The sequence below is a fragment of the Carassius auratus genome, chromosome 36 (assembly GCF_003368295.1).
Source record: "Carassius auratus strain Wakin chromosome 36, ASM336829v1, whole genome shotgun sequence".
NCBI classification, from domain to species: Eukaryota; Metazoa; Chordata; class Actinopteri; order Cypriniformes; family Cyprinidae; genus Carassius; species Carassius auratus.
The window spans coordinates 16226242-16250243 of NC_039278.1; the positions used below are offsets into that span (position 1 = coordinate 16226242).

Sequence of the window (24002 nt, forward strand, 5' to 3'; positions counted from 1 at the left end):
GTTGAGGGGGGATTGTGGCATTTCTCTGTAGAGTCTATTGTGAAAGTTGTTCCCCTTCCCAAAGCAGCCCCCTCCAAATTTGGATTTCATGTGTGGTTTTGCCATTTACTTTTAACTGTTTAAGGAGTCAGTCTGGTATAGTACTCATATAGATTTACTCATAAAATTGCAGTTCATCTTAGCTCACACTTTGACCTCCCATTGGACTGACATTAAAGGGTACTTGATGATGCACTTAACCCGCACAAAACCTTTTTTCAAAAAGGTTTCCGAGTTTGGCATGAGACTCAACAAGACATTCCATGCCTGGTATATGCCAATTTATGGCAGCTGTTTTGGCAGAGACTTATTCAAGTGTTCTCATAAAATACGGCATGGTGTTTGATTTCAAGAATTCAGGACTTTTTCATACAGCTACCATAAGGGGCGTTTCACAGAAGTTCCCACTGGTTTGGCTTAACGTATGACGGTAGGTTTCAGTACAGAGATTCCTCCCAGGCCAGAGTGAGATCAGACCTTTGGCCCGGTTGGTGACCTGCTCCGCCACAGCTGTGCAGACTCATCCGGCAGATGTCAGTTTAGTGGAGAGTGGAAAAGAGGGCACTGGGGTGAGACAGGGGCCAAAAGAAGGGCCTCTCCTCCTCTGGATCATCAACTCCAGAGAGTGTTAGACAGCCCTCCTTCTGCAGTCTTGGGGCAATGATATGCATGGCAAGTAACATAGAGAGCAGGGTTGTAACCAAATGAAATTCAACTGAGAATGCCTAATAAATTCCAGAATTGGAATTGAATTTGAACTGATGTAGCAAACATGTTGCAGGGTTAAAAAAAAAAACAACACATTTAAAATTCCTTGAAATTTGAAGGTATATATATTAGATGGATGGATTGTGTTTGTATTATGAATGATAGATTGATGGTTGCAGGGATGTTGAAGGGTGGTGACAGGGTTATGTATTCTTGCAGATGTTCTCCTTGTGGCTTCATAGTCCTGCTGCTTTACTTCCACGAGGTGAATGAGCACCACATAAATGCCATGTGACATCTGAGGAAGTTGAGCCACCACTCAGACCATTAGTGTAATGAGAAATGTTTGCAGGACGTTCTAAGTGTCAGCTTGGTAAAACAAAGAGAGAATTTACAGAAAGAGTAGCGGAGAGCAGCAGAAAGTCTGGTGGTTGTTATAAATCATTCCCTATGAATTGAATTGCATTCTGTTCTTATTCATTTTGAAGTTTTTAAGAGGTTATGGCAGGCTCCATTTCAGTTAGCAGTCATAAGAGAGCCACGCCGCTGGCTCATGTTCCTCCTTTCTGACATTGATCCTCTTTCACAAGCAGTGTGCATTTAGCATGCAGCTATTATAGTTAGCAGAATCTAATAAAGTGTAGATATGTCCCTTTTATGAAGCGTAGAAATCAATTTGGCAGGAAGTTAGCCGTTCTGTACCTGGGAGTTGTGTTTTACTCCTAGCGTTGTAATGCTAGCTTTAAAGTAGAGGTTCATGAAGATATTTAGGATATAAAATGCATTGAATGTATTTATGAAAAATAAATTGACTAATTAAATGGGAAAGACAGGACAATTAACTATTAAAGCACTTTGTAAAAATATTATGTTTTGATGTAGTCTCTTTATGATTTCTCTACAGTTTTTATAATGCATAATCGTTATGCAAACTATTTCTATGGCAATATTCCATATAATATTGCAGCAATTCTTTGCACTCCGTGACCAAAAAATGCTAGCAAGAAAATCCCATCCAGCCCAACAGGCAACCCTGTTCCTGAGAGTCTTAGCTTGTGCACCATAAAAGAATAAATAGGATTTATGAAGACTGCAGAGAGCAAAATTGTTGCAATGCATCAGTGAGAATGTTCTAACAGTTTCACATTATTAGAATTTAAATGACTTTCTTTTTGACGCTTTGTGTTTGTTGATTCTTATCTAAGTAATCCCAGACTCCTTTTTGCAATTCACATTCCCAGTAATGTTAATTAGCATAGCGACAGACAGAGAGAAAAAGAGCAGCAAGAGAATTCAAGCGGGCCACAGAAGAAAAGATTTGATTGATGTAGTCAACACATTGCTTGTTAGTCTGAAGTTGGTTAAATCGCATTTATTGGTATAAAAACAGATGTCGCCCTTGTTTAATGTTCATTCCTATGAAACACGAGGTGAATGGCCTCAAACCTTTTAAAAGTATCCGTTAACAACATTTTCCTTAAGAAGAAACAGGTTTGAGTGGAGACTGTTGTTGTATCCAACACTATCTTGGATTTACGGGCGACTGCTTGCAGTGACTTATTAAGTGCACACGTGTGGTTGTGTTTTGGTGTACACTGCGGTCTCACAAACATGGGACTTGTGGGGCAGGAAACATCCCGTAAAAGACAGGAATAAGAAACATTGTGCATGTGCACACAGGTTTATCCCATTTATCCGTGACAGGTGTGTGCAGTAAACACAAATCTCCATAGATTCCTGCATTGGACACAGGGACAGCCCTGAGCCCAGACAATGCTCTGTCTCTGGGTTTAAAATCTAATGATTGAAACAAATGCACACATGATCAGCTAAACACACAGTTTCTCATACACTTTACAATTTGAGGTGTGCAGAAGCTTTTTATTGAACTTTGATTGATTAATGGATTAAATGGAGCTATGCACTCAAAAATAATAATTTACTCGCCAATTACTTTCTTCTGCCGTACCAACAGAAGAAACAACATTGGGTCCCAATGACTTTCATTGACACTGGTGTTTAAAAGACAAGTAATATTCAGTGATATCACTGCTTTAACTGAAGTTAAACAATTGGATGAGAATAACATTTGAACTGGACAATGACAGTATTGTCTTCTGTAGAGCTGCTTTAGAGCTGAAGTGAATTTGTTTCATTATTGCTGAACTTTGCAACACTGACAGTTATTGGAGTAAATTGAAACAACAAAACTTGAACTAACTTGAGCTGAATAATTAAATTGTCTTCTTTAGAGTTGCTTTACACCTGAAATATCATTTGTTTCATAGTTGTTGAATTTTACAACATTCGCACTGTTATTTTCCTGTTTTTAATGTGAAGCTGCTTGAAAGAATAAGCATTATATAAAGTGCTATATGTATAACGCTTTATATAATACTTATTAAATGAATGTGACTTGAGTTTCACTGTAAGGAATGTCAGAAAAAGTACAGAAAATACACAATTTCAAAATATATTTTTTTGAGTGTGTGTCCACAGAATGAGAGTCATACAGCTTTAGAATGAAATAAAGGAGAATAAAATACAATTTTAGAATTTTTGAGTGAAAAATCCCTTAAAAAAAAAAAAGCAGAAAAAAGCAAAAGTATTCAAATGCATAATCCAACATTAACTGATTTTTTTCCCTCATTTTTTATTTATTTATTTATCATTATTTCAAACTGTTTATCCTGTATCGGCCTCATTGTTTCAGCTTTCTCCCTAAAAACTGCTGTCTGTGGACGGCGCTGAAGTTCTTCCTCGTTTGGTTTTGGTGTGGGCTGGATGAAAACCGTCTCAGTGGAGGAATTAGACTGGATTGCAGACAGCAAGGGGGGAATCTGGGACTGTTCAAGGTGACTTTGTGATTGGGTTCCAAATCCAGCTCAGAGGGTACGACTGGAGCGACCCAGAAAACACACACATAATAATCTCAGCAAGGCGCTATGATGACGCATCCTTCTGTGCTATAAAACAGAACCGTATTTATTTAGGCATATTGGGCTTAATATTTAACTTGATAGAGTTAACTCGTGCACCTCTGTGACGCCACGTTGCTTTCAAAAGCAGCAAATTCACTTAGACAGATATGCTTCATGGGCTGCTGGTGTGATTAAGGTAGACAGGAGTCTTCACCGAGCACATGGTAAAGCCACAAGATCTGCTGGCTGCATCGTAAGTGCTCTGACCACAGGGATGCAGGCAGCTCGCTGAGAAAGATGCATCCCAAATCTCTTTATGAATTGCCATAGCATTTCACAGATTGTGTTGTAATGCATGTGCATAGTTCATGTGCGAGGATGAAAGATGAAGCAAAAAGCCAGATTTTAAATCAATAAAAGTTTGCTTTTCTATGGTACTGTAGAAAAATCACAACCAAACTGTTGTGAAGTGACGAGAGTAAGGCAAGAATCCACAGGCAAAAACACTTTTTCATGCACTGGTCAGTTTTGAGATTTTGGGCTATTTTGCCTCTATAATGTTTTCTTTCATATCGATGAAAAGAAAAAGTTTTAAATACACTTTAAAGTATTTTATTACAAATTATGTTTGCCTGCAGATTTAATTTAAAGTACTAATCTTTAAAGTTTTCTCAAAATGAGTTTTTTTTTTCTCCTGCACTGAGCAGGTTTTTACAGAGGGGTTTGTTCATTTATAATTTGATTTATTGATTTATATTACATTTTATTCCAAAAAAACATGGAGTGATAAAAAGAAATGAAAATTATTTCTGTAAAGATTTAGGTAACACTTGAGTATAGAGACCAATTCTCATTAGTAACTAGTTGCTTATTAGCATGCCTATTACTAACATATTGGCTGTTTATAAGTATTTATAAAGCAGCATATATTCTACAACTACCTTATTAACTATTAATAAGCAGTAATTAGGAGGTTATTAAGGCAAAATAGTTATTGGTGAGGACTTTGAAATAAAGTGTGACCAAACTTTAATATGTGAACAAAATGAAACAAGTATTTTGAACTTGACTTTATCTAATATTCATATTTCTGTTCTGGAAATGTACGCATATTAGTGCATATTTAGTTAAACAATGCATTATTTTTATATAATTGCATTATAATTAACGGGAAACTATGGTGATTCTTATTATTTTAACCTATTCACCTGTTGTGTCATATTAAAGGGGGGACTTTGTATATCTCTTTTTACCATGTCATAAATCAGAAATCTGTCAAAAGACAGAAATATTTTTAAGAATGAAATGCTATATAAATCAGACAAATATTATATGAACAAACTCTTCTGTAAAAACATTGGCAATATTAATAAGAATAAATCTGTATTTGGTGTAAGTGTTGTATAGAGTATGTATTATGCTTAAAACTTACAGATGCATATACAGAAACTAAACACTTACAAGTGTACTTTGGGTGTTTCATGTCCACACAAAAAGAAAACATGATTATGGAAGAGAAATCTGAAAATTGAGCAGTGCGTGAAAAAAACAATGATTTTGTCTTGAATGAAACTGTTCCTTGCTGATGCCAGAGAAATAAGTATCTGAACTTTGTAGCAGAAGAAAGGAGGTGGAGGCTATCAGGATGAAAGGATGAAGGGGTGGAGAGTGGGGTTCAGAGGTCAAGGGTCAGGAGGCACAGCAGAGCTGGACACTTTTGGGTAGGTGGGGGAAGGACTCAGCCTTCTTCCATTCTTCATAACCTGTTTGTCCAATTCCAAGTCCGTTCGAATCCCAGCACATGAATTTCCCGAGCTTCTTCTGGACGCGAGACCATCCTTTATCTGTCTGCTACACCAGGTTCAGGCTCAAGACAGGGAGAGGGGGTGAAGCGTCTCCTCCTAAACCCTTTGAGAGGATGACGGTCGGGTGGGGGTTTCACTTTCTGAGAGCGTAGGAAAGAAAGATTTGAATCCGACGCATGACAGATGGTTAAGAGTCATCTTTAGTTGCATCAAAAGTTGGCGAGCCATTGAAGTCTTCTGAATGAGATGCTAGCTGTTAGTAGCCTGACAGTTTTGCACATGGACAATGTAAGCAACGCTTTATAAGAAAAAGCCAGCGAGTGTGTTTTGTAGAGTGTGTCTACGGTGTCGTTGCATCAGAATAGACTGTGTCCTTGTGTGCATACCATGAAAGTGGAGCTCTTAAAGGCACATTTAAAAAGGGACGCCCACTCTTTGTGGACACTTTTCAGCTTGGTGTATTGAGAGGCCTTTGTCTCCACCTTTCATCTGGACGCACAATGGACCGGCCCGTTTTAAACACAACGCTAGATGAACTGCCTTGACAGTGTATTAAACGTGGATGAATTGCCAGTGCATGGCATAGATCAATGTCCTCCAACCTTTCACATACGCAGGGCTCCAGTCTAGTTCCTCTGGAATAGAGCCGGCTGCTTTCAGAGACGCTAATTATATTCATGTTTTAATGGTGGAGAAGCTGGTTAAAAATGTGCAAATTGTCATCATTTTAAGACGACTGTCTGAAATCAGTCTGAATAAAAACATAAAATAAAAAAATTGTAAAAAAAAAAGACACATTTTGCCTTTTAAGTAACAAAGCCATTTGAAGAGTAACTTCATGAATAATGTAAACTAAGAATTTTTCTTTCTCATTTTCTTTGTGCCTGTAATGATGAAAAATTACCCACTTTACCTTTAATCCTGCTATTAATAAAACAGGTCATCCATTATATCTGATATTGGATATTTGGATATGCATTTCCAATTTTGCAATTTGTCCGTTTTTTTTTTTTTTTTTTTTTTTTTTTGCATCACTCTTCATGATGATTTTTGATGAATTGATCAATTGTCCATATATTTTATTAATGTAGTAAAACCAAACCAAGTATTATAGCTTGATATGAAGCAGTATATTAAAGATGTGTCAGATCTCTGTGTGTGTGTTTCAGACAACACCGCTGCAGTAAAAGTCCTCTAGACTCTCTTTAAAGTGTCCGACAGGTAGATAAACATACTCAAGATGTCTGTGGAGGAGATGTGTGGGCTACCTCTGACCTGTTTACGACCTCTGGTCTCTGATGGCAGCTCAGATCACCCTGTTTATACAGATCACAGCTTTAGCCACTTAACTAGAACAACAGGGACCTCGGCATATGCTTAGAGGCAGTTTCCCATGAGGACACACTCTCTGCCACACATAACCATGAACCTGTCTGGAAGACTGCTGATTGCGTTCATGTTATGTGGATGAAATCTTGCTTAGAAATGGGTATCTGTGTTCTACAATTGTCAGTCTCCTTTTTAAAAAAAAATGCATTTCCATCTTTTATTAGGTCTGGTTCAGCAACCGAAGAGCAAGGTGGCGCAAACAAGCGGGAGCAAATCAGTTGGCAGCGTTCAACCACTTGTTGCCTGGAGGCTTTCCACCAACCGGCATGCCAACCTTACCCACCTATCAGCTTCCAGAGTCAGCGTATCCCACCACCACTCTCTCACAAGGTAGTACACAGTGATAATACATAAACCTCTAAACATACACACTAACGCTCAAAAGGTTTTTTATTTTTTTGCAAGGATGTATTGATCAACACTGATAGTAAAGACATTCATAATGTTCCAGAAGAATTTTTTATTTCTAATAAATGCTGTTCTTTTGAACTCTCTGTTTTACAAAATATCGTGAATTTTTTTTTTTCACAATTTCCACAAAAATATTGAGCAGCACAACTGTTTTCGGCATTTTTTATAATAAATTGTTAATAATAAACTCCAGAATACTGGAGTAATGATGCTGTAAATTCAGCTTTAAATCACAGAAATATAATATAATATAATATAATATAATATAATATAATATAATATAATATAATATAATATAATATAATATAATATAATAAGACATTTAACTATATTAAATAGAAAAATAATGTTTCTATTTAATATAGTTAAATGTATATATAAGTATATAATGTCTCACAGTATTTGTACTATAAATTTTTAATAAAATAAATGTAACCTTGGTGAGCCTAAGAGACATATTTCAAAGACATCAAATAAAATCTTACCAACTCTTTTGAACGTTATATAACCCTGCAAAAAGAATGTGCTTATAACTATATAATATAGGTATAATGTGTACCATATTCATTGTAATACCATGGTGCATATCCAAAACAATATGGTGTTGCCACAGTACCAGATGTAAAAATATAATATAATAGCATGCATATTACTAGCATTTTGGGTGTTTATTATTACTTAAAAAGCACATATTAATGCATGACCATATTCTAGATCCCTTAAACATATCCAATACACAACTATTACTTCAGCTACCTAACTTACTATTAATAAACAGCAAATTAGTTATTTTATTGAGGGAAAACTGGTTTTCAATAGTCAGTATGTGTTTCCGAATCTAAAGTATGGTGTCTGTGTTTGTGTTTCAGATGGTAGCAGTACTTTGCACCGGCCGCAGCCTCTGCCGCCCTCCTCCATGCACCAGGGTGGGCTCTCGGCTGACAGTAGCTCTGCCTACGGCCTCTCATCCAACCGCCACACCTTCTCCAGCTATTCAGAAACTTTTATGAGCCCGTCAGCTTCAAGCAACCACATGAATCCGGTGAGCAACGGCCTTTCACCACAGGTTAGTGCAGAGGCCTCTTTCCAGGGTGAGAATGATGAAAGGCACGCTGAATGAACGCCAGCATGGTTCACAGATCAAGAACGTTGTCGAGTTAAGCTAGCATTCGCTGCTTGTGTGGAAACAGATCATTTTTGCACTGATAAGTAGAAACGAAAGTGTGTTTTTTTCTAAGTTTGCTCAGTTTGTCCTAGTCTGAAAACAATATTAGAATTATTCCCAAACCTTTGTTGTTTTTATAACAGAAACCGTCAGCATGAAATGGCTTTTACTTCAATGTGACGTGATTCAGAACAAAAGCAGATAATTAGCAAGAAAAGTGACATTTATGTTGCTTTAGTCAATTTTATCTGAGTAAAGAATAGCAGAATATATATTTGATATATATATATTTATTGAGAGTGAGTTGGTGCCATTTGACAGGAATTGCTTTCTTTTTGCACTCATTTCTTATAGTGTGCAGATCTCGTTTCTCAGGTATCCTCTTTAGACCTCATTAATCAGAATTTAGGGTGCTGTCTTAAATACACAGCATTAAAAAATAATGTGTATTGATGCAAATCGCATGTAAGGAGTGAATTATACACAATTATCCATCAATACTGGGCAGTCTTGCGGACCCTCACCAACAAGATGTGGCTAACAAGCATAAAATAAGATTGAAATGGTGTGTAAAGAGTTGAAAATGAATTTCAATGCTGCATTTGTCCACAATTACCCTTTCGTTCACACATGTTTTATTGGGGGTTTCCTTTTCTCTCCCCTGCTCTCTCAAAGCAGATTGAGAAACATTCTCTGTATTACCCTCTTTTTTTCCAGAGAAGAAAGAATAAAGGATTTGGTGACAAAAAAGAGCTTTTCCCCTCGTAACTACAACGTCTGAAGGATAACATGGGCGTCTTACAGTGAGAGAGATTGTTAATCGTGGCACAGGGGCTTTGAGCACTAATGCCTTCGCTCCAAACCTTCCTAAATACCAGCAGACATGGAGGTCTTTTTTCTATTAATGGGAGCATTTAACACTGGTGACGGAGACGCTGCCTCTTGATTCCTTCTCAGCTGTGCTTAAACACTTTCTCCTAATAAATGATATTTTTTTATTTGTATTATTTTTTTTATTTAATGAGTTGGATCAGGTCTACAGGCTTTAAATTGAAGAACAATTTTCTACAATTGCTATGTTTTGATTTTTTTATCAGTGTATTTCTATATACTAAAACTTTAAAGTTTGAATGCTTGTTTTTATAGTTTTGTAGATTCATATAAATTGGTTTGACATATGAAATTCTTTACAAAAGCAATTTTATTAAAAAAAAAAATTTTTTTCAAAAATGTATGAGTTTGACTATATAGTGAAGGAAAAGTGTGAAAAATACTGGTTATGTTTTATTTCTTAGCTGCAAAAAATATTATTTTATATAATAATAATAATTATTATTAGTAGTAGTAGTAGTAGGAGCATTTTCCAGCCAAAATGTCAGTGTTTTTGATCACAATAACTGATATATTTTGATATACTATAATATTTTGACAAAAGTGGACTTTTCTATTTTCTTAACCTTTCTGATCTAGCACCTCTCACTCTTGTCCATATGGGAGTCATTGTGAGGAGATAAATGCCGTTTCTGACAGGAGAGACAGAGTTCAGTCACAATTCACACTGTCTGTGCAGCCATAGCAGCATTCATACGGAAAATCCTCATCTCTGTTTCACAGTGTGCAAGAGCATCTGCTGGGGTCATATCAGACATCACTTGACCCGACCTCAACTCTGATCGTTTAGTACAACACGGCTGGCTCTTCTGATCAGTGAAAAGAAACTGCAGGAAACCTTGTCCTTCTACAAAACATCAGATGTCACCTTGCCTCCTGTGACACCTTCTAAAAAAATTCTTATTTTTTAGATCGAAGATAACTGCTTTTTATTGAAACTTCACAGACAACACCTGTCTGGAGGAGATAGACGCATGTGTTCGGAGCTATTTCTCCAAGCGTTTGCTTCTGATGGGCTACTGGTTGCTGGTAAAGATTGACCAAAATGTGGCTGTAAATGGGTTGTGGTGGCCGAGTGGTGAGCGGTAATGGACTCCTGCTGATCTCAGCACAGGTGTTGGTGTAACCCATCCAGACAGAGCGTATTTTCCCATTACAGGCCAGTAGAAAAGCCATCCACCAGTGGTTGTAGTTGTCGTAGTCCCTGATTATACGTTTAGGCTGGTCTGGGAGTGACGCAGTGTCAGATGGGGTCTATTAGACATTGCTCGGCTGGTCTGCAGGTATGTTTTTGGGTTGAGGTGAGCCATATCTCCCCATTTCATTTTGTCGCACAGCAGGTGATGGATAAGTATGCGTACTCTGGAAGATATCGGGGAAATTTCACTCTTTTTCCTTTCCTTCCTTTGGACAGAATACATTTTTGTCGCTGGAAGACAAGTTTCCAGTAGAGAAAAAAATCTCCAGCTGTGTTTGTTTTACAAACAAGTTACATAATTATATATTTTGTCCCGATGACCCCTCAAATATCCATACTGAGACAGCTAATGTCCCATAACCAAGCAGAAAATCTCTAAATGATGTTATCGAGAGGAAATAAAGCAGAAGTTTCCTGTCTCTCTGCAGATGGGAATAAACAGAGACTATCAGAGCCAGAGATGGATCTAGAGCTGCTCAACCACAAAGAACGAGATGTCAGGTGCTCGTGCTGGCTATTACGCCTTTCTAAATGGGTTTTTAAGAGTGGTCCTGGGAAATGTGTTTCTTGGCTGAAGCGTTTCAGGTGGATTCCACTGCTCTGCCTGACAGGGACACCTGCTGGGAGAGCGAGGAAAACAACATGCACCTGCAGAACCACAGACAGCTTTCCTTTCCTTTAATTAGTCTGTTCATTTAATTTCAATGTAATTATTTAACTATAATAACACTGATTAATTGTTGGCCTAGGATAAGAGGGTCCCTTAAACATCAAAGATTAGAGATACTGTGGTACAGTATAGGATGGAAAATTATGATACTTTGACATTCATATATATATATATATATATATATATATATATATATATATATATATATATATATATATGAATGTCAAAGTATCATAATTGCAATTGCATTGCATAATTGTAATGCATTTTTAAAAAGTACAGTATAGGATGGAAATACTGTGATGCTTTGTCATGAAGCGTGACCAGATTTACAGTGTTAATAAACACAATCAAACACCAAGATATTTACATCAGAGACAGTATATCTAAGAAATACCATGCTATTATCAAAATGCTTGTCCAAGGTAGCCCACGTGGTATTGCCAGCAGTTGCAGAGAGAATTTTAATGTGATTAAATCATAACTATAACATAACAACAGGAAGGAAAAGTGGTTGTTGCACGTGCGCGCGCGTGTGTGTGTGTGTGTGCGTTTGTGCTGTGGAATGAGGCTTTCCTCACGGACGGGCTGATGGATGAGTGCGTAAGGCAGCGCACGGCCGGGGTTGGGTCTCGCTACCGGAGGGATCAGAGAGAAAAACGGCGCTCACCCGTGCCTCCCTTTGATCCGTGTCCCCGGGCCTGCTCGCCTGCACCGTACCGCACAGCAGCGCGCGCTAACAGCAGCCCTCGCCAAGCGCTGCTCGCGACTGTCAGACAGAGATAAGCGCGGAGAAGCTTCAACCCTCTCCCTCTTCCATTAGTCCTTCTCGGAAAAAAAGGGGATGAATTACGTCTAAGAACCCTGTGCTGGCGTCGACTAAAAAGGAAAGAAACCTACCTCAGAAATTTCAAGTGCTCGCTTCTCTTGCCGTCTCCCTCGCCTCGCAGTTTTGACAAGACATTAGGCACGTGAATATCAATGAGCCGCGGAGACTCATGTAGTCCCACACATTATTAAAAACTCGCGTTAAGCCGCAGACTGGGCACCGTGTCAGCTGGCACGCTCTCCCGACGAACGAATCAAAGCGGATGAGCGCGCGGCATTCATCCGTACCCCGTGCGCTCGCGCCGCGAGAGAGGGAAATGATACTTAATAATTAGACGCCATATTAAAACAGATACTGTTTATATTTGGCAGTAATGGAAAAGACCTATAAGAGGCTTTAAAAAAAAAACAAGACCTGCTTGGCAGCTGCCAAGAACATCAGACAGACAAAATCTTCGCCACAGGCAAAAAATAAATAAATAAACTGGTTTTGGTGTAAGTAACTTTAGTCTTAGGCCTGATGACAATGGAAAGTAACTGTGCAAGTGTCAGACCTGTCTACCTTAACTTTTCTAAACCTTTTCATGGACACTAGTTTGGGCTGCATATGACATTTGTGTTGCTGTATATGGTTTCTCACACTGTAAAAAACTTTATTTGCATCTTTGGTTCCATGGAGAACCTTTAACATTCATGGAACTTTTACATTGCACAGAATGTTCTTTATAATGGGGAAAAAATATTATTTTGGAAGCTTTATTTTAAGAATGTATAACACACATTGAAGGTTTTATCATATTATTCTGGTCAGTAGATGTTGGTTTTTATAAAGCATCAGTGCAGTGCTAGAAAAATAAATAAATAAATAAATATATATATATATATATATATATATATATATATATATATATATATATATATATATATACACATTATTATTATTATCATTATTATTATTATTATTATTTTGTGGAATCTAAAAAAAATTTCCAATGAAGTAAAACCATTTTAAAATTATAACCTTTTCAGATTGAGATCAATGTTATAGTTTCTAATTCTTTGTTTTTTTTTTTTCCAGATTAATAATTTAAACTATTAAAATTTACCATATGCACTAAAAGTTTGGGGTCAGAATTATTTTTTAAAGAAATCAATACTTTTATTCAGCAAAGGTGCATAAAACTAATAATAAATGTGACAAAGGCTTTTATATTGTTACGAAAGATGTCTATTTCAAATATACTTTTTTCAAACTAATTATCAATGAATCCAGAAAACAATTAAGCAGCACAAAAATATGAAGCAGTGCAACTGTTTTTAGAAAATTTTCTTAGGTATCAAATCTGCATATTAGAACGATTTCTGAAGGATCATGTGACACTGAAGACTGGAGTAATGATGCTGAAAATTCAGCATTAAATCACAGGAATAAATTACATTTTAAAATATATTCATATAGAAAACAGCTGTTTTAAATTGAAATAATGTTTATAGTATTGACTGTGTTTTAGATCAAATAAATGCAGCTTTGGTAATCATAAGATATTTTTTCCCAAACTTCTGAATATAAAAAATGCTCAAATAATTAACATTTTTGCTTGATAGACAATAATAAATAAAAAAATCTATTAGATTACCATTGATGGTGGGACCTGAATATCATGGAAACTTGAGAGCAGAACTCTTGAGCTGGACCAGAAAGCAGCATTGTGACATGTGAGTTTTGCACAGGAAACCATTTCCTTTATAAGGATAAAGAATTTGAAGCATAAAGGTCTAGTTTTGGGAGATTCTAGTTCAGAAAAGAAGTCTTTGTATGATGCAACACACACAGACTCTCAGGTGTTTTGAGAGGTGGTCAGTCTCATCATGAGATCAGGTCATAGATGCTCCACGCCTGTCTGTGTTCTTTAACCTCCATCTTTGGCTTCCCAGCAGTCACCCGTTGAGCCCAATAGCAACATCCTCTCTCATCTCATAGAAAAAGAATTTCATTTATTTATTTCGCTGCACTTTTTTCCTCCTTTAAGACTGCTCAAGACGACTGTGTGCTGGTCTCTCTTTTCCCCTCCCTCTCCTTCCCCTGGAGAGGAAGATGCTTTTCCCGCCGTTCAGATGAAAGGCTACGGCGGACAATAAAAATGCTATTTAAATGCAAGACTGTTTGTATGCGGGTGAGAGATATTTTCCCCTGCCGAAAGTGAGCTGGCGCATCCTGATAAATAGCAAATATAAGGGAATGCGATTTACATTTATCTTGCAGAGGCAGCCAATATAAATTTCAGCAAATCCTAGGAGATAGGGATTTAAAGAGGGAACGACTGAGACCAATTCATATGCTGTGTGTCCCACACAACTGGAAATTTCTATAATGTGGAGAATGGCGAGCGTATACGCGCACACACAACGATTGTATCTTGTATGTCAACTACTTAGAGACCACAACACGCTGGACGACTTATTTATTGTTTTACCAGAGGCCATGATTTTTTTTTTATGTCGTGTAATCGAACTTGTGGTTTTATCCCATATAGTGACCCGAAGAGATATTTGAACACTGAAGTCACTTGGATATCTGAATGCAATTTCATTAGATTAAATATCAAACTGTGTTTTATTTTACATTTTACTTGGTTTGAGATTCTAAAATGATGCAGTGTTGAGTCAGTGTTGTGTCTGTTTGTGGTTATTGGATCATGGACTTCACACATCCACTAAAAACATAGACATTGTGCAAAAATAGTGAAGAAAAGTGACAATAATGAAGATAAAAACCTGCATTGTACAGTATGTAATGCAATGACTTTCAGACATTTTTACAGGTAAAACAAATTTTAGGCAATTTGAATGTCAATGCATTTGATAAAACATCCAAGCAAGTGACTTTCATTGATGTAGTGATGAAAAATAAAACTGTCTGTCGTTGTCGGATCATGTTTTAAATACCTTTGTAACTACAAGATTAAACGTTATTTAGGAAAATAACTTAGGAGTATCAAGTTCAGAGGCATTTTTCAGGTTCTTTTTGCTTGCTGCTGCTTCAATTTATTGTCATTGTCATAAAAGAGGAGTTTTAACACCTATTAGCAGGTGAAGGCATTTTTCCAGGTAACCTAGGCCCTCATAATCATGAGTTCACAGGTTAAGGGTTTGTAGGGTCACTGTGGGGTCGTGTTGGCTTTTTGGATGTCGTCTTTGTGAAATGTGTGTTCTGTTAGTTCCACATGCCACTCTGACAGGTGCACCGTCGTGATTAATACTCCAATGAGCAGCGCTTCTCTAACTTTACCGAACTCAACCCCCCAACCACACACATCTACAGCCAAACACCAGCAACCTGCTGTCTGATGTCTCGGGTTGTCTTCGGCCTGACCCGCTCTGGCTGAGCCCGTGTGACTGCAGCATCACGGGACAGCTGTCGTCTGTCTCATGTGCATCATGATTCTGGTCTCACTCTCACTCAATGCAAGCTATATTTCACCTGTTTTATCTTCCGCCATATAATAGTTGTCTGTGTGGTTTAAAAAAGTAATTATTTGGAAAGTAGTTTAATGCATGCACGTAGCACAAACAGCCTGATATATGAAATAATAGTCAGAAAAATCTGTTGATTTTTGTTTGTTTTTTAATGGAGCAATTAATTGAACTTTTAGGCAAAATATATATTAAAAAAAAGTGCAAAAGGGTTTTTTGTTGTGTATTGTATTTGATACATCAGGCTTTATGTTGCATGATGTAGTGAGAATATATATCTCAAATGGCACAAAATATGCAATATGGTGCAAATGCTGATACTTATATGGGCCAGAAAGTAAGATGAAATTCTGATTCTTTGTCTCTATATATTGCGATAATGTGTCCTGGTAAGATATTTAAATGCTTTGTTTACGATCAAAGATCTGTAGTTTCAGAACATATAATGCAATGCAATGCAATACAATGCATTCTTGTATATATGTGTATATATGTATATATATATATATATATATATATATATATATATATATATATATATATATATATATATATATATATATATATATATATATATATATATATACAAGCATGCATTAGACTGTGTATAACAGGTTTTCAGCAATGTTTTGATCATGCTAATCATCATTTAAAGGAAATTTGTGTCAAATGCGAAACAGTTTAAGATTCATCAGATTAATATAGTATTTGTGGTTTGTTCAAATCACTAACTCTGAATATAAGCAATAATAATAGGGATGCTTGTGTTAGCAAACACCACACTGAGTTGAGTTTCTCTGTCTAGTTCATTCACTTTCTGTAAAATGATCTGTGTAAGCGGTTAGAGTCTCAGCTGGCTGTCTCACACAAGCAGTTTCTTCCTCTTAGACTCCAGCTGAGCACTATTTCGCTGTTTATTTACATGTAATTATTGCTGTGAGGTGCAGATATTAACACTGTCAAGAACAATTTGACCTGACATTTTTCACTGTGCTGATCCCCTGCTGATTTTGGCAAACAAACCTCCTTCTCTCCTTCTCTCTCGCTCTCGCTCTCTCTCTCTCTCTCTCTCTCTCTCTCTCGCTCTCGCTCTCGCTCTCTCTCTCTCTGTTGAGGCAGCAGTGCAGAGTGAGAGGAGCTTTGCCGTGTGCTCCTGTGTGTGTGTGTGTGTGTGTGTGTGTGATTTGAGTTTCACTTGTTTCTGGTGGCCGATTGCATCCCATACTCACTCAGGCATATCAGTGGAGGAGAATAGATGATTAAGCCTCCACACATTCTCCAAATGCAACAGAATCCAAGGCATATAAACCTTCGTTTAGCTGACAGACTGCGGACAAGATCTGTGGAAACAAATATGAACTTCAAGGGTTATTTCATGATTATTTAGGGTAATATAATAAATATGAAAGTCTCTTGACATTCTGTCAGTTATTGAATTAATTGTTTTATATCCTTTATATGAGGGAAAAATAATAATTTAAGACATATCTGCATCAATGTAGAAATACAGAAATTTGAGGCAATAAAATATGTAAAAAAAAAATAAAAAATTAAATAAAAGTGATTAATTTTACTTTATTTTATCTAATTTTAGCCGTTAATGTAAACGTATGTCGTTTTGACATTCAATTATTGAATGATAAGTTATTAACCAATTACTGAATTAAGCATAAGAGTGAATGACCAGCTCTTGGCCACACTTTCTGTATATTCACACTAAAAATTTGATTTGTTTTTCACATGCGTATATGTTTAGATATAAAAATATTGTAGTGATTGAACTGAAACAAGTCCATACATTGCAAGCTTCCAATTTCAGCCTAACCAGCTGATGATTTTAAACAGTAATCCTAGTTGATATGATCACCAGTATATGGTGTCTGTCTATATTAGATGCTTTTTCGAGAAGTGTTTGTCCGCAGCTGCTAGTGTGTTTGCTGACGTGAGGTGTGACTGACCAGAGAAGAGAGGTAGAGAGCATACGCACACTATTTAGTACAGTAAACATCCTCTTTGAGAAGTGACAGCCTGTTTCAGCGGCTGATAATGGCTTTCATCTGTGTCCTGTATGTCAGTGCCCAGATTCTGTCAGTGTCAATCAGAATATAATTGAGCGCGATTATCACACGCTCCTCCAGAGCACCTACTGCCCTGCTGGAAACTAGCTCTGTTCCAAACTAGTGAACTGCCTACCTATACAGCATTTAGACATCATAAGTAGGTCAATTCAAAGGTAGCATTCCCAGAATGCACTGTGGAAAAATTGATCAAGGTGTTAACAATAAAATAGGTAAAAAAAACCAGGCAATTTTTTTTTCTCGCACATTTCTGCCTGTATTTATAACTGTTAGATATACATTCAGAATTGCAAGATATAAACTTTATAAATATTCCAATTCTGATAAAAAAGTCAGAATTCCAAGATGTTGACTTGCCGTTAGAAATGTATAACTCGCTATTGTAAGATATAAATATGCAATTTTGGAAAGTCCAAATTGTGAGTTATAAATGTGCAATTACGAGAAATAAAAGTCTGAACTGTGCGATAAAAATTTGCAATTAACCTTTTTATTAATTATTTTTTTATTGAATAGCAGAACTAAGCTTCCATACATTTTTGCAACTTCTTGTCTCACAATTCTGGGTTAATATTTCACAATTTGATATACACTCTGAGAAGAAAAGTCTTAATTGTGAGATAAAAAGTAGCATTTCTGTATTAATATCTCACAATTTCACATGAATCTGATAAGAAAACCCTGGACCACAAAACCTTAATAAATTGAGATTTATACATCATATGAAAGCTGAAGAAATCTTTCCATTGATGTATTGTCTGTTGTGATTGGGCAATATTTGGCTGATACACAACTATTTGAAAATCTGAAAAAAAAAAAAAAAATCTACATACTGAGAAAATCGCCTTTAAAGTTGTCCAAATGAAGTCTTAGTAATGCATATTACTAATCAAAAATTATGTTAAAATATACCTAACGATTTAAGACTGTTTTGTGCTCCAGGGTCACATATAACTTGTGAAATGTATTTTTTTTAATTTATTTAATTACCAAATTATTCCATGGTGGAAATAAATTTCCATACTAATTAATGTACACTGAGAAAAAAAAAGCAAATAAAGAATTTTCACTCAAAAATTGCTAGTAAATATCACAATTATAAAGGCAAGTAACACATCAAGTTAAACAGAAAGGCTGTTGTATTCTCTTGCAAATCATCCTCCAAAAATCCTATCTTTGAAAGAATGCTCCTGTGAAACACTATTGAAATCAGTTGTGAGTGTCTCATGCAGGGGTTCAAAATCAGTCACTTGTGATGTTCTGTCGTGGTTATGCTGTCTTATAATGCTACTCAATATTAAGGCAGCTGCACTATATTTTGGAAACCAGCAATGCAGAAACTAGAATGCTTAATGTATTGTAACAGGACTGTTGTAGTTGTATTGCATTGCATCGCTCCTCAGTGTCTTCACATGAGGTCCATCTGTATTCTTCTCCTTCATTGCCTCACCTCTCTCTGTCTATCTCTCTGTGTCTCTGTTCATTTACTCATTTTACTTTCACCCCTATTTCTCTTCCTCGTCTCTCTCTCTCTCCTTCTCTTTTCTATTTGGAAGTCCCTTTTCAGTTTTGATTAATATGCTTTGGCCAATTACGGCTGTGACACAGCGAGCGGCCCCCGTCATCTGTTCTGTGTCAGCAGTCGGGCTGGTTAATTGGCCCGCGCTCCCCTTCCACCGTGACCAAAAGCCTCTAATTGAATCTATGCAACCACTGTTAGTTTTAAATAGTCATTTTGTCTCAGTTGAGCACCACTATGGGAAGTGGAGGAGAGTCATTAAACCATAGTCGTCTTTAAAAAGCATCTGATTACCAGCCAATCTGTGCGGATTCATATAAAATTTGGTGTGTGTGTGTATATATATTTATATATTTATATATATGTATGTATTTATATTTGAATTATTATACATATATTTATTATTATAAATATACTCTAATTATATATGTATACACTATATGTTCTATATTTTTAACCAATTTTTTAATTATTATTATTAATATTTGTATGATTTTTTTTCTCTAAATAATTTCTATTTCTTTAATTGTATTTATAAAGCAGGATGGCCAGTAAATTTATTTTTATATTTTTATTTACAATGTTTTAATATTTAATATTTACAAATGCTTTGTGAACGTTGTTATTTTCATTTAAACAATGTGTTTAAATGTAATTAAATTTAATGTGTTTAATTTAGTAAAAAAAAAATATTTGTAATTTTTATTTTATTATTTGTCAGTTTATTAAAAAGTCTTTATACAGATTTTCTTTTATAGAATTTTAAATAAATTTTAAGTGATAAAATTCTTCAATATTCTCTCTATAAACTCCTTTAAAATTCTCTGAAAAATATTTTTTAAATTAATATTATCGTTTGACATGGCTCTTGATAAATTTTGTAAGTAACACAAGAAAGAGTTAACATTTCTGCAATGATTATCGGTTGATGATGAATATATCAAAATGGCCTATTCATTGAGGTCGCCGTGATTTTGCCAATTAGACATCTTTGATGATCCTGGATCAACATTATTGTCCAAAAATATAAATTTAACCCAATCCCTACCCCTAAACCTAACCTTACCCATAATTTATTCCTAAAATCAGTGGGAAATTATAGTTGATTAACAAGAGTGTAGAAGCACCTAACTCTGGTTGTAAGCCTAAAAGAGATATTTCCTGAAAAGTTCTATCTCAATTCTGATTGGTTGATTGGAATGTTGATCCAGGAAACATGTTGTACTTGGTGAAATCACGCTCGTCTATTACTTGTTCTAACCAATTTATCAGTCCATTCTTAGTCACATTATTAGACAATATATCAGTCTAAAACAACTGCAGTAATAAGCGAAATTGTTTTTGTCCAAAATATTTGTCATAATTGTACTCCACTGATTGCTGCAGTTTTCCCAAGATTCTCTGTTCCACGTTACTGTGCAGTAATCCTGAATGGGCATCAGTCGAAGGGGTTGATGAATTACAGCAAGCGTTATTTGCCGTAATCTTGGCCCCAGGACTGTCCTTTGAAATCCAGACAAACAATCGACAGCAGGAGTGTGAAAAAGCGCTCACAATTTCCAGTAGAGACGACTATCAGCCGCGCAGATCAGTGAAGGGAAGAGATGATATTCTGTGGCTCTCAGATAACTCACACACACTGAGTGAGCTGATTCCCCTCCGTCTGCCCTCCTGACCTGCACTAAACTTGAAGGTTGCACTGGAGGGCATTGGGTTGGGGTGGTGAGAGGAACTGTCTAATCCACTCTGGGCTAGATTAAGAGTAGTGTGTGTGTTGGCCGAGAGCCTGGCGAGGGTGCAGAGGCCTGTGCTATCTGCTCTGTTGGCAGGCTGGCCTGAAGGCAAACTCAGTCCTGCTGGAGTCTTTGTACTCTTAAAAGCCCCCTGTCTGACTCTCTCTGCACCCCAACCCCTTCCTCAAATCCTCTCGATCTGTCTGCCATCCCTTCATTTCACTGCTTTTCTTCATTTATCTTTAGTTTGTTTCATTTTGAGATGTTGTTTACCTGTATTTTAGCTCTGTGTTCAGATATAAACAGACATTAGTCGAAGTAGATGTCATGTTTAATTTGATGTATGAACGAGGTCTTGAAAGAGCATATTGTTTGTAATAATGAACACCTTCTAGCATCATAATAGAGGTCAGAAAGTGACTGGAAGTTAATATTTGTGGATTTGTATGTGCTTAAAAAAAATCAGAAAAAATAATTACAAAAATAATTTAAAATAAAACAGCATAGATAAATAAATACAAATGAAAGGAAAAGCTCATTTCTAATATTTTGACTCTGTTTTTAATTTAATATTTTCCATTTAGTGAAAGTTTGAATAATTCTGTTGTTTTTGCCATTTCAGTAGTTTTTATCTATGTACAGTCTCATTTTATTTGTAGCTATTTTAGTTTTATTTTATTCAAGTTATTCATACTAAAATAAATGAGAAGACTTGAAATAAAATAAATGTTAAATGAATTATATATATATACTGTGTAAGTAACAATAATGCTTTTTTAATGGTTTTAGTTTTAGTTTCAGTTTTAGTGATCTATAATAATGACCTAATGACCAAAATATTATATTGACTCCAATTTTTGCAAAATGATTTTTAATATTTACCTCATCCAGTAATCACAAACAACTGTAAAAGTTATGAAAATGAATCGGTCTAATGCTGAGTGTAAGTAACAGTGATTTGTTGTCTGTTCCAGTATTGCAACAATTAGAGGTTAAAGCAATTTTAATTTGCATAGAAACACTATTTTTAATGCTTAATATAGATGAAGTAAGAATTGTTTGCTGTTCCATCTTTCCAATACAAGTTATATATATATTATATATATATGGTGAAAATGTAAAATTAAGTGCATGTGCAGCACGAGCTTAATGTTTGGTTTTTGGGAAAATTTCCTCTTGAAATGTTGTCATCTGCACCCAACAGATTCCTTTTAACTCCTTAGTTGCCGAGCTGTTTCTCCAGAGCTTGACTAAACACGAAAAGACTCGTCGTACATTTAAGCAGACAAAAAAAAAAAAAAGGATATAATTTGTCTGTTGAGGAAATTTGAGTGGTATGAAAGAATCCCTTTTAGTGTGTTGCACGTACACTTTTTGTTTATCTGAAAGGATGCACATTGGATCAATTTACAATTCTGCGTTTGTGCAGCCTCAGGCTGGTGGGTCTCAGAAGTTGGAGAATTAATTAGTTTTGTATTATTATTTATGGAGTAATCTATTTGGAGAGAGGAAGGCATTGCCTCTGGGCTGTGTCCTTTAAACACTGGAGCCATGACTTCCATTATCTACCGAGCACACGACACACAACAAACCAGAAAAGCACTGCTGAAGATATAGTCGAAAACAAAGGAAAGAAATGTATAGTCTACTTGGGGGAGAAGAGAACTCAAGTATGTGAAATGAAGGTTTATTTCGTTTGTGAGCTGTATTATCAGCCAGCGTTTGCCGGAGGTGCTTGTTTTGTGCAGATATGTCACACGCTCCCGTATCAGATTAATAGTCTGAATGATATTGATTTTTGTTTATTTAGCTGCGTTAATGTTCGGGGTGGGTAGATTTGTAATACGATCTCAGCTGGGCTTAATCTTTCCCCTGCAGCGAAGTTCAGCTGCTACGCCACTTTTGGTCAAGGTCACGATGCTCCTGAACGATGTGAAACTATGACAGCTTTTGGAAAGCTGTTGAACTCAGAATAACTCAATTGTGCTCGTATGAATCCTACACTTCTGAATTTGGTCATAACTATACCTTTCTAAAAGGACAGTTCACCCAAAAGTGAATATTCTACCATCATCTACTCAAATTGTTCCAAACCTGTATGAGTTTATTTCTTCTGTTGAGTACAAATGAAGTTATTTTGAATAATGTTGGTTACCAAACATTTGATGATAGCCATTAGCCGCGTTTGTGCTAGTGCAAGCCAGGGCTACTCGTGTTTCCACTTCCAGGGCTTGATAATGCCTTGTCTGGGCTTCCTCGGGCTTTCCCCATTTTTTTTCTGCTAAAAAAATTTGGGCCAAAGCATTTCAGCTCGGGCTTGAGAAGTGGAGTCTAAATGCTATCACTTTAGTCTCGTGTCTTTATACCTGACTGTCTGATGTTCCTATTTAGCTCTGCGTATGTTTACTGCCAAATGTACTTTATGGTAAACTACTTCAAAGTGCACTTAAGTGTGAAACAATCATGGCAGTGTACTTCCTTTAACAGCCTTTTATTTCATAATATTATGTAATGTTATATTAATAATTTTGAGAAAGCATATTGTTTCAGACTTAAATGTGCATTTATATTAAGGGTAAATTAGGAGATGTGAAACATTTCTACAATGTGCCTTGCATTATAGCAGTTCTTCATCTTAAAGAAACCAGTAGTGTAACATTAGAAAATTCCTAGTGAAGGTCCAGAGATTTCCAAAGGAGGTTCTGTTGAGGAAAGCGCTGCTGGAATTTGGCGCTTTATAATTAGAAGCGCTGATAGAGGAGTCAGTCCTGATTGTCTGCTGCTTTAATTTAATGTGCATATAAAGAAGGAAGCAGTGTAATCAAGCTTCAATTAACCGTTGACTAAATCTCTCCCACCCCTGCAGCTGCCATCCGCCCCCATCCCACCCCACGGCCCACTCGTGTGGCCACCAACAAGGGCTACTTGTGCTTTCTATTCCCATAATCTGCTGTAATCAGGAAACGTATGAATCTTCCAGCCATATGGCCACATCACATGTGTCTCTTATAAAGACACGGCAATGAATCTCCTACTTATGTGGATGCGTGTCACATGTGCACAGAACGGGCTTCCATACTGACAGAATTAGCATGAGGAAACCGCTAACCAGCGTTATGTGTCTGAGGCGCCTCAAGTGCTCCATATTTCCTGCGAGAAAATTTAGGGAGTAT

General features: G+C 36.4%; 1 protein-coding gene across 1 annotated transcript in view; it reads left to right on the top strand.

The window, feature by feature from the left end:
• Positions 1 to 24002, top strand: part of LOC113055420 (paired box protein Pax-7) — a 55999-nt gene that overhangs the window by 24335 nt on the left and 7662 nt on the right. Inside the window, 2 exon segments of the mRNA XM_074559843.1 lie at positions 7027 to 7192; positions 8143 to 8339. Of these exon segments, the coding sequence (XP_074415944.1) occupies positions 7027 to 7192; positions 8143 to 8339 (363 nt within the window).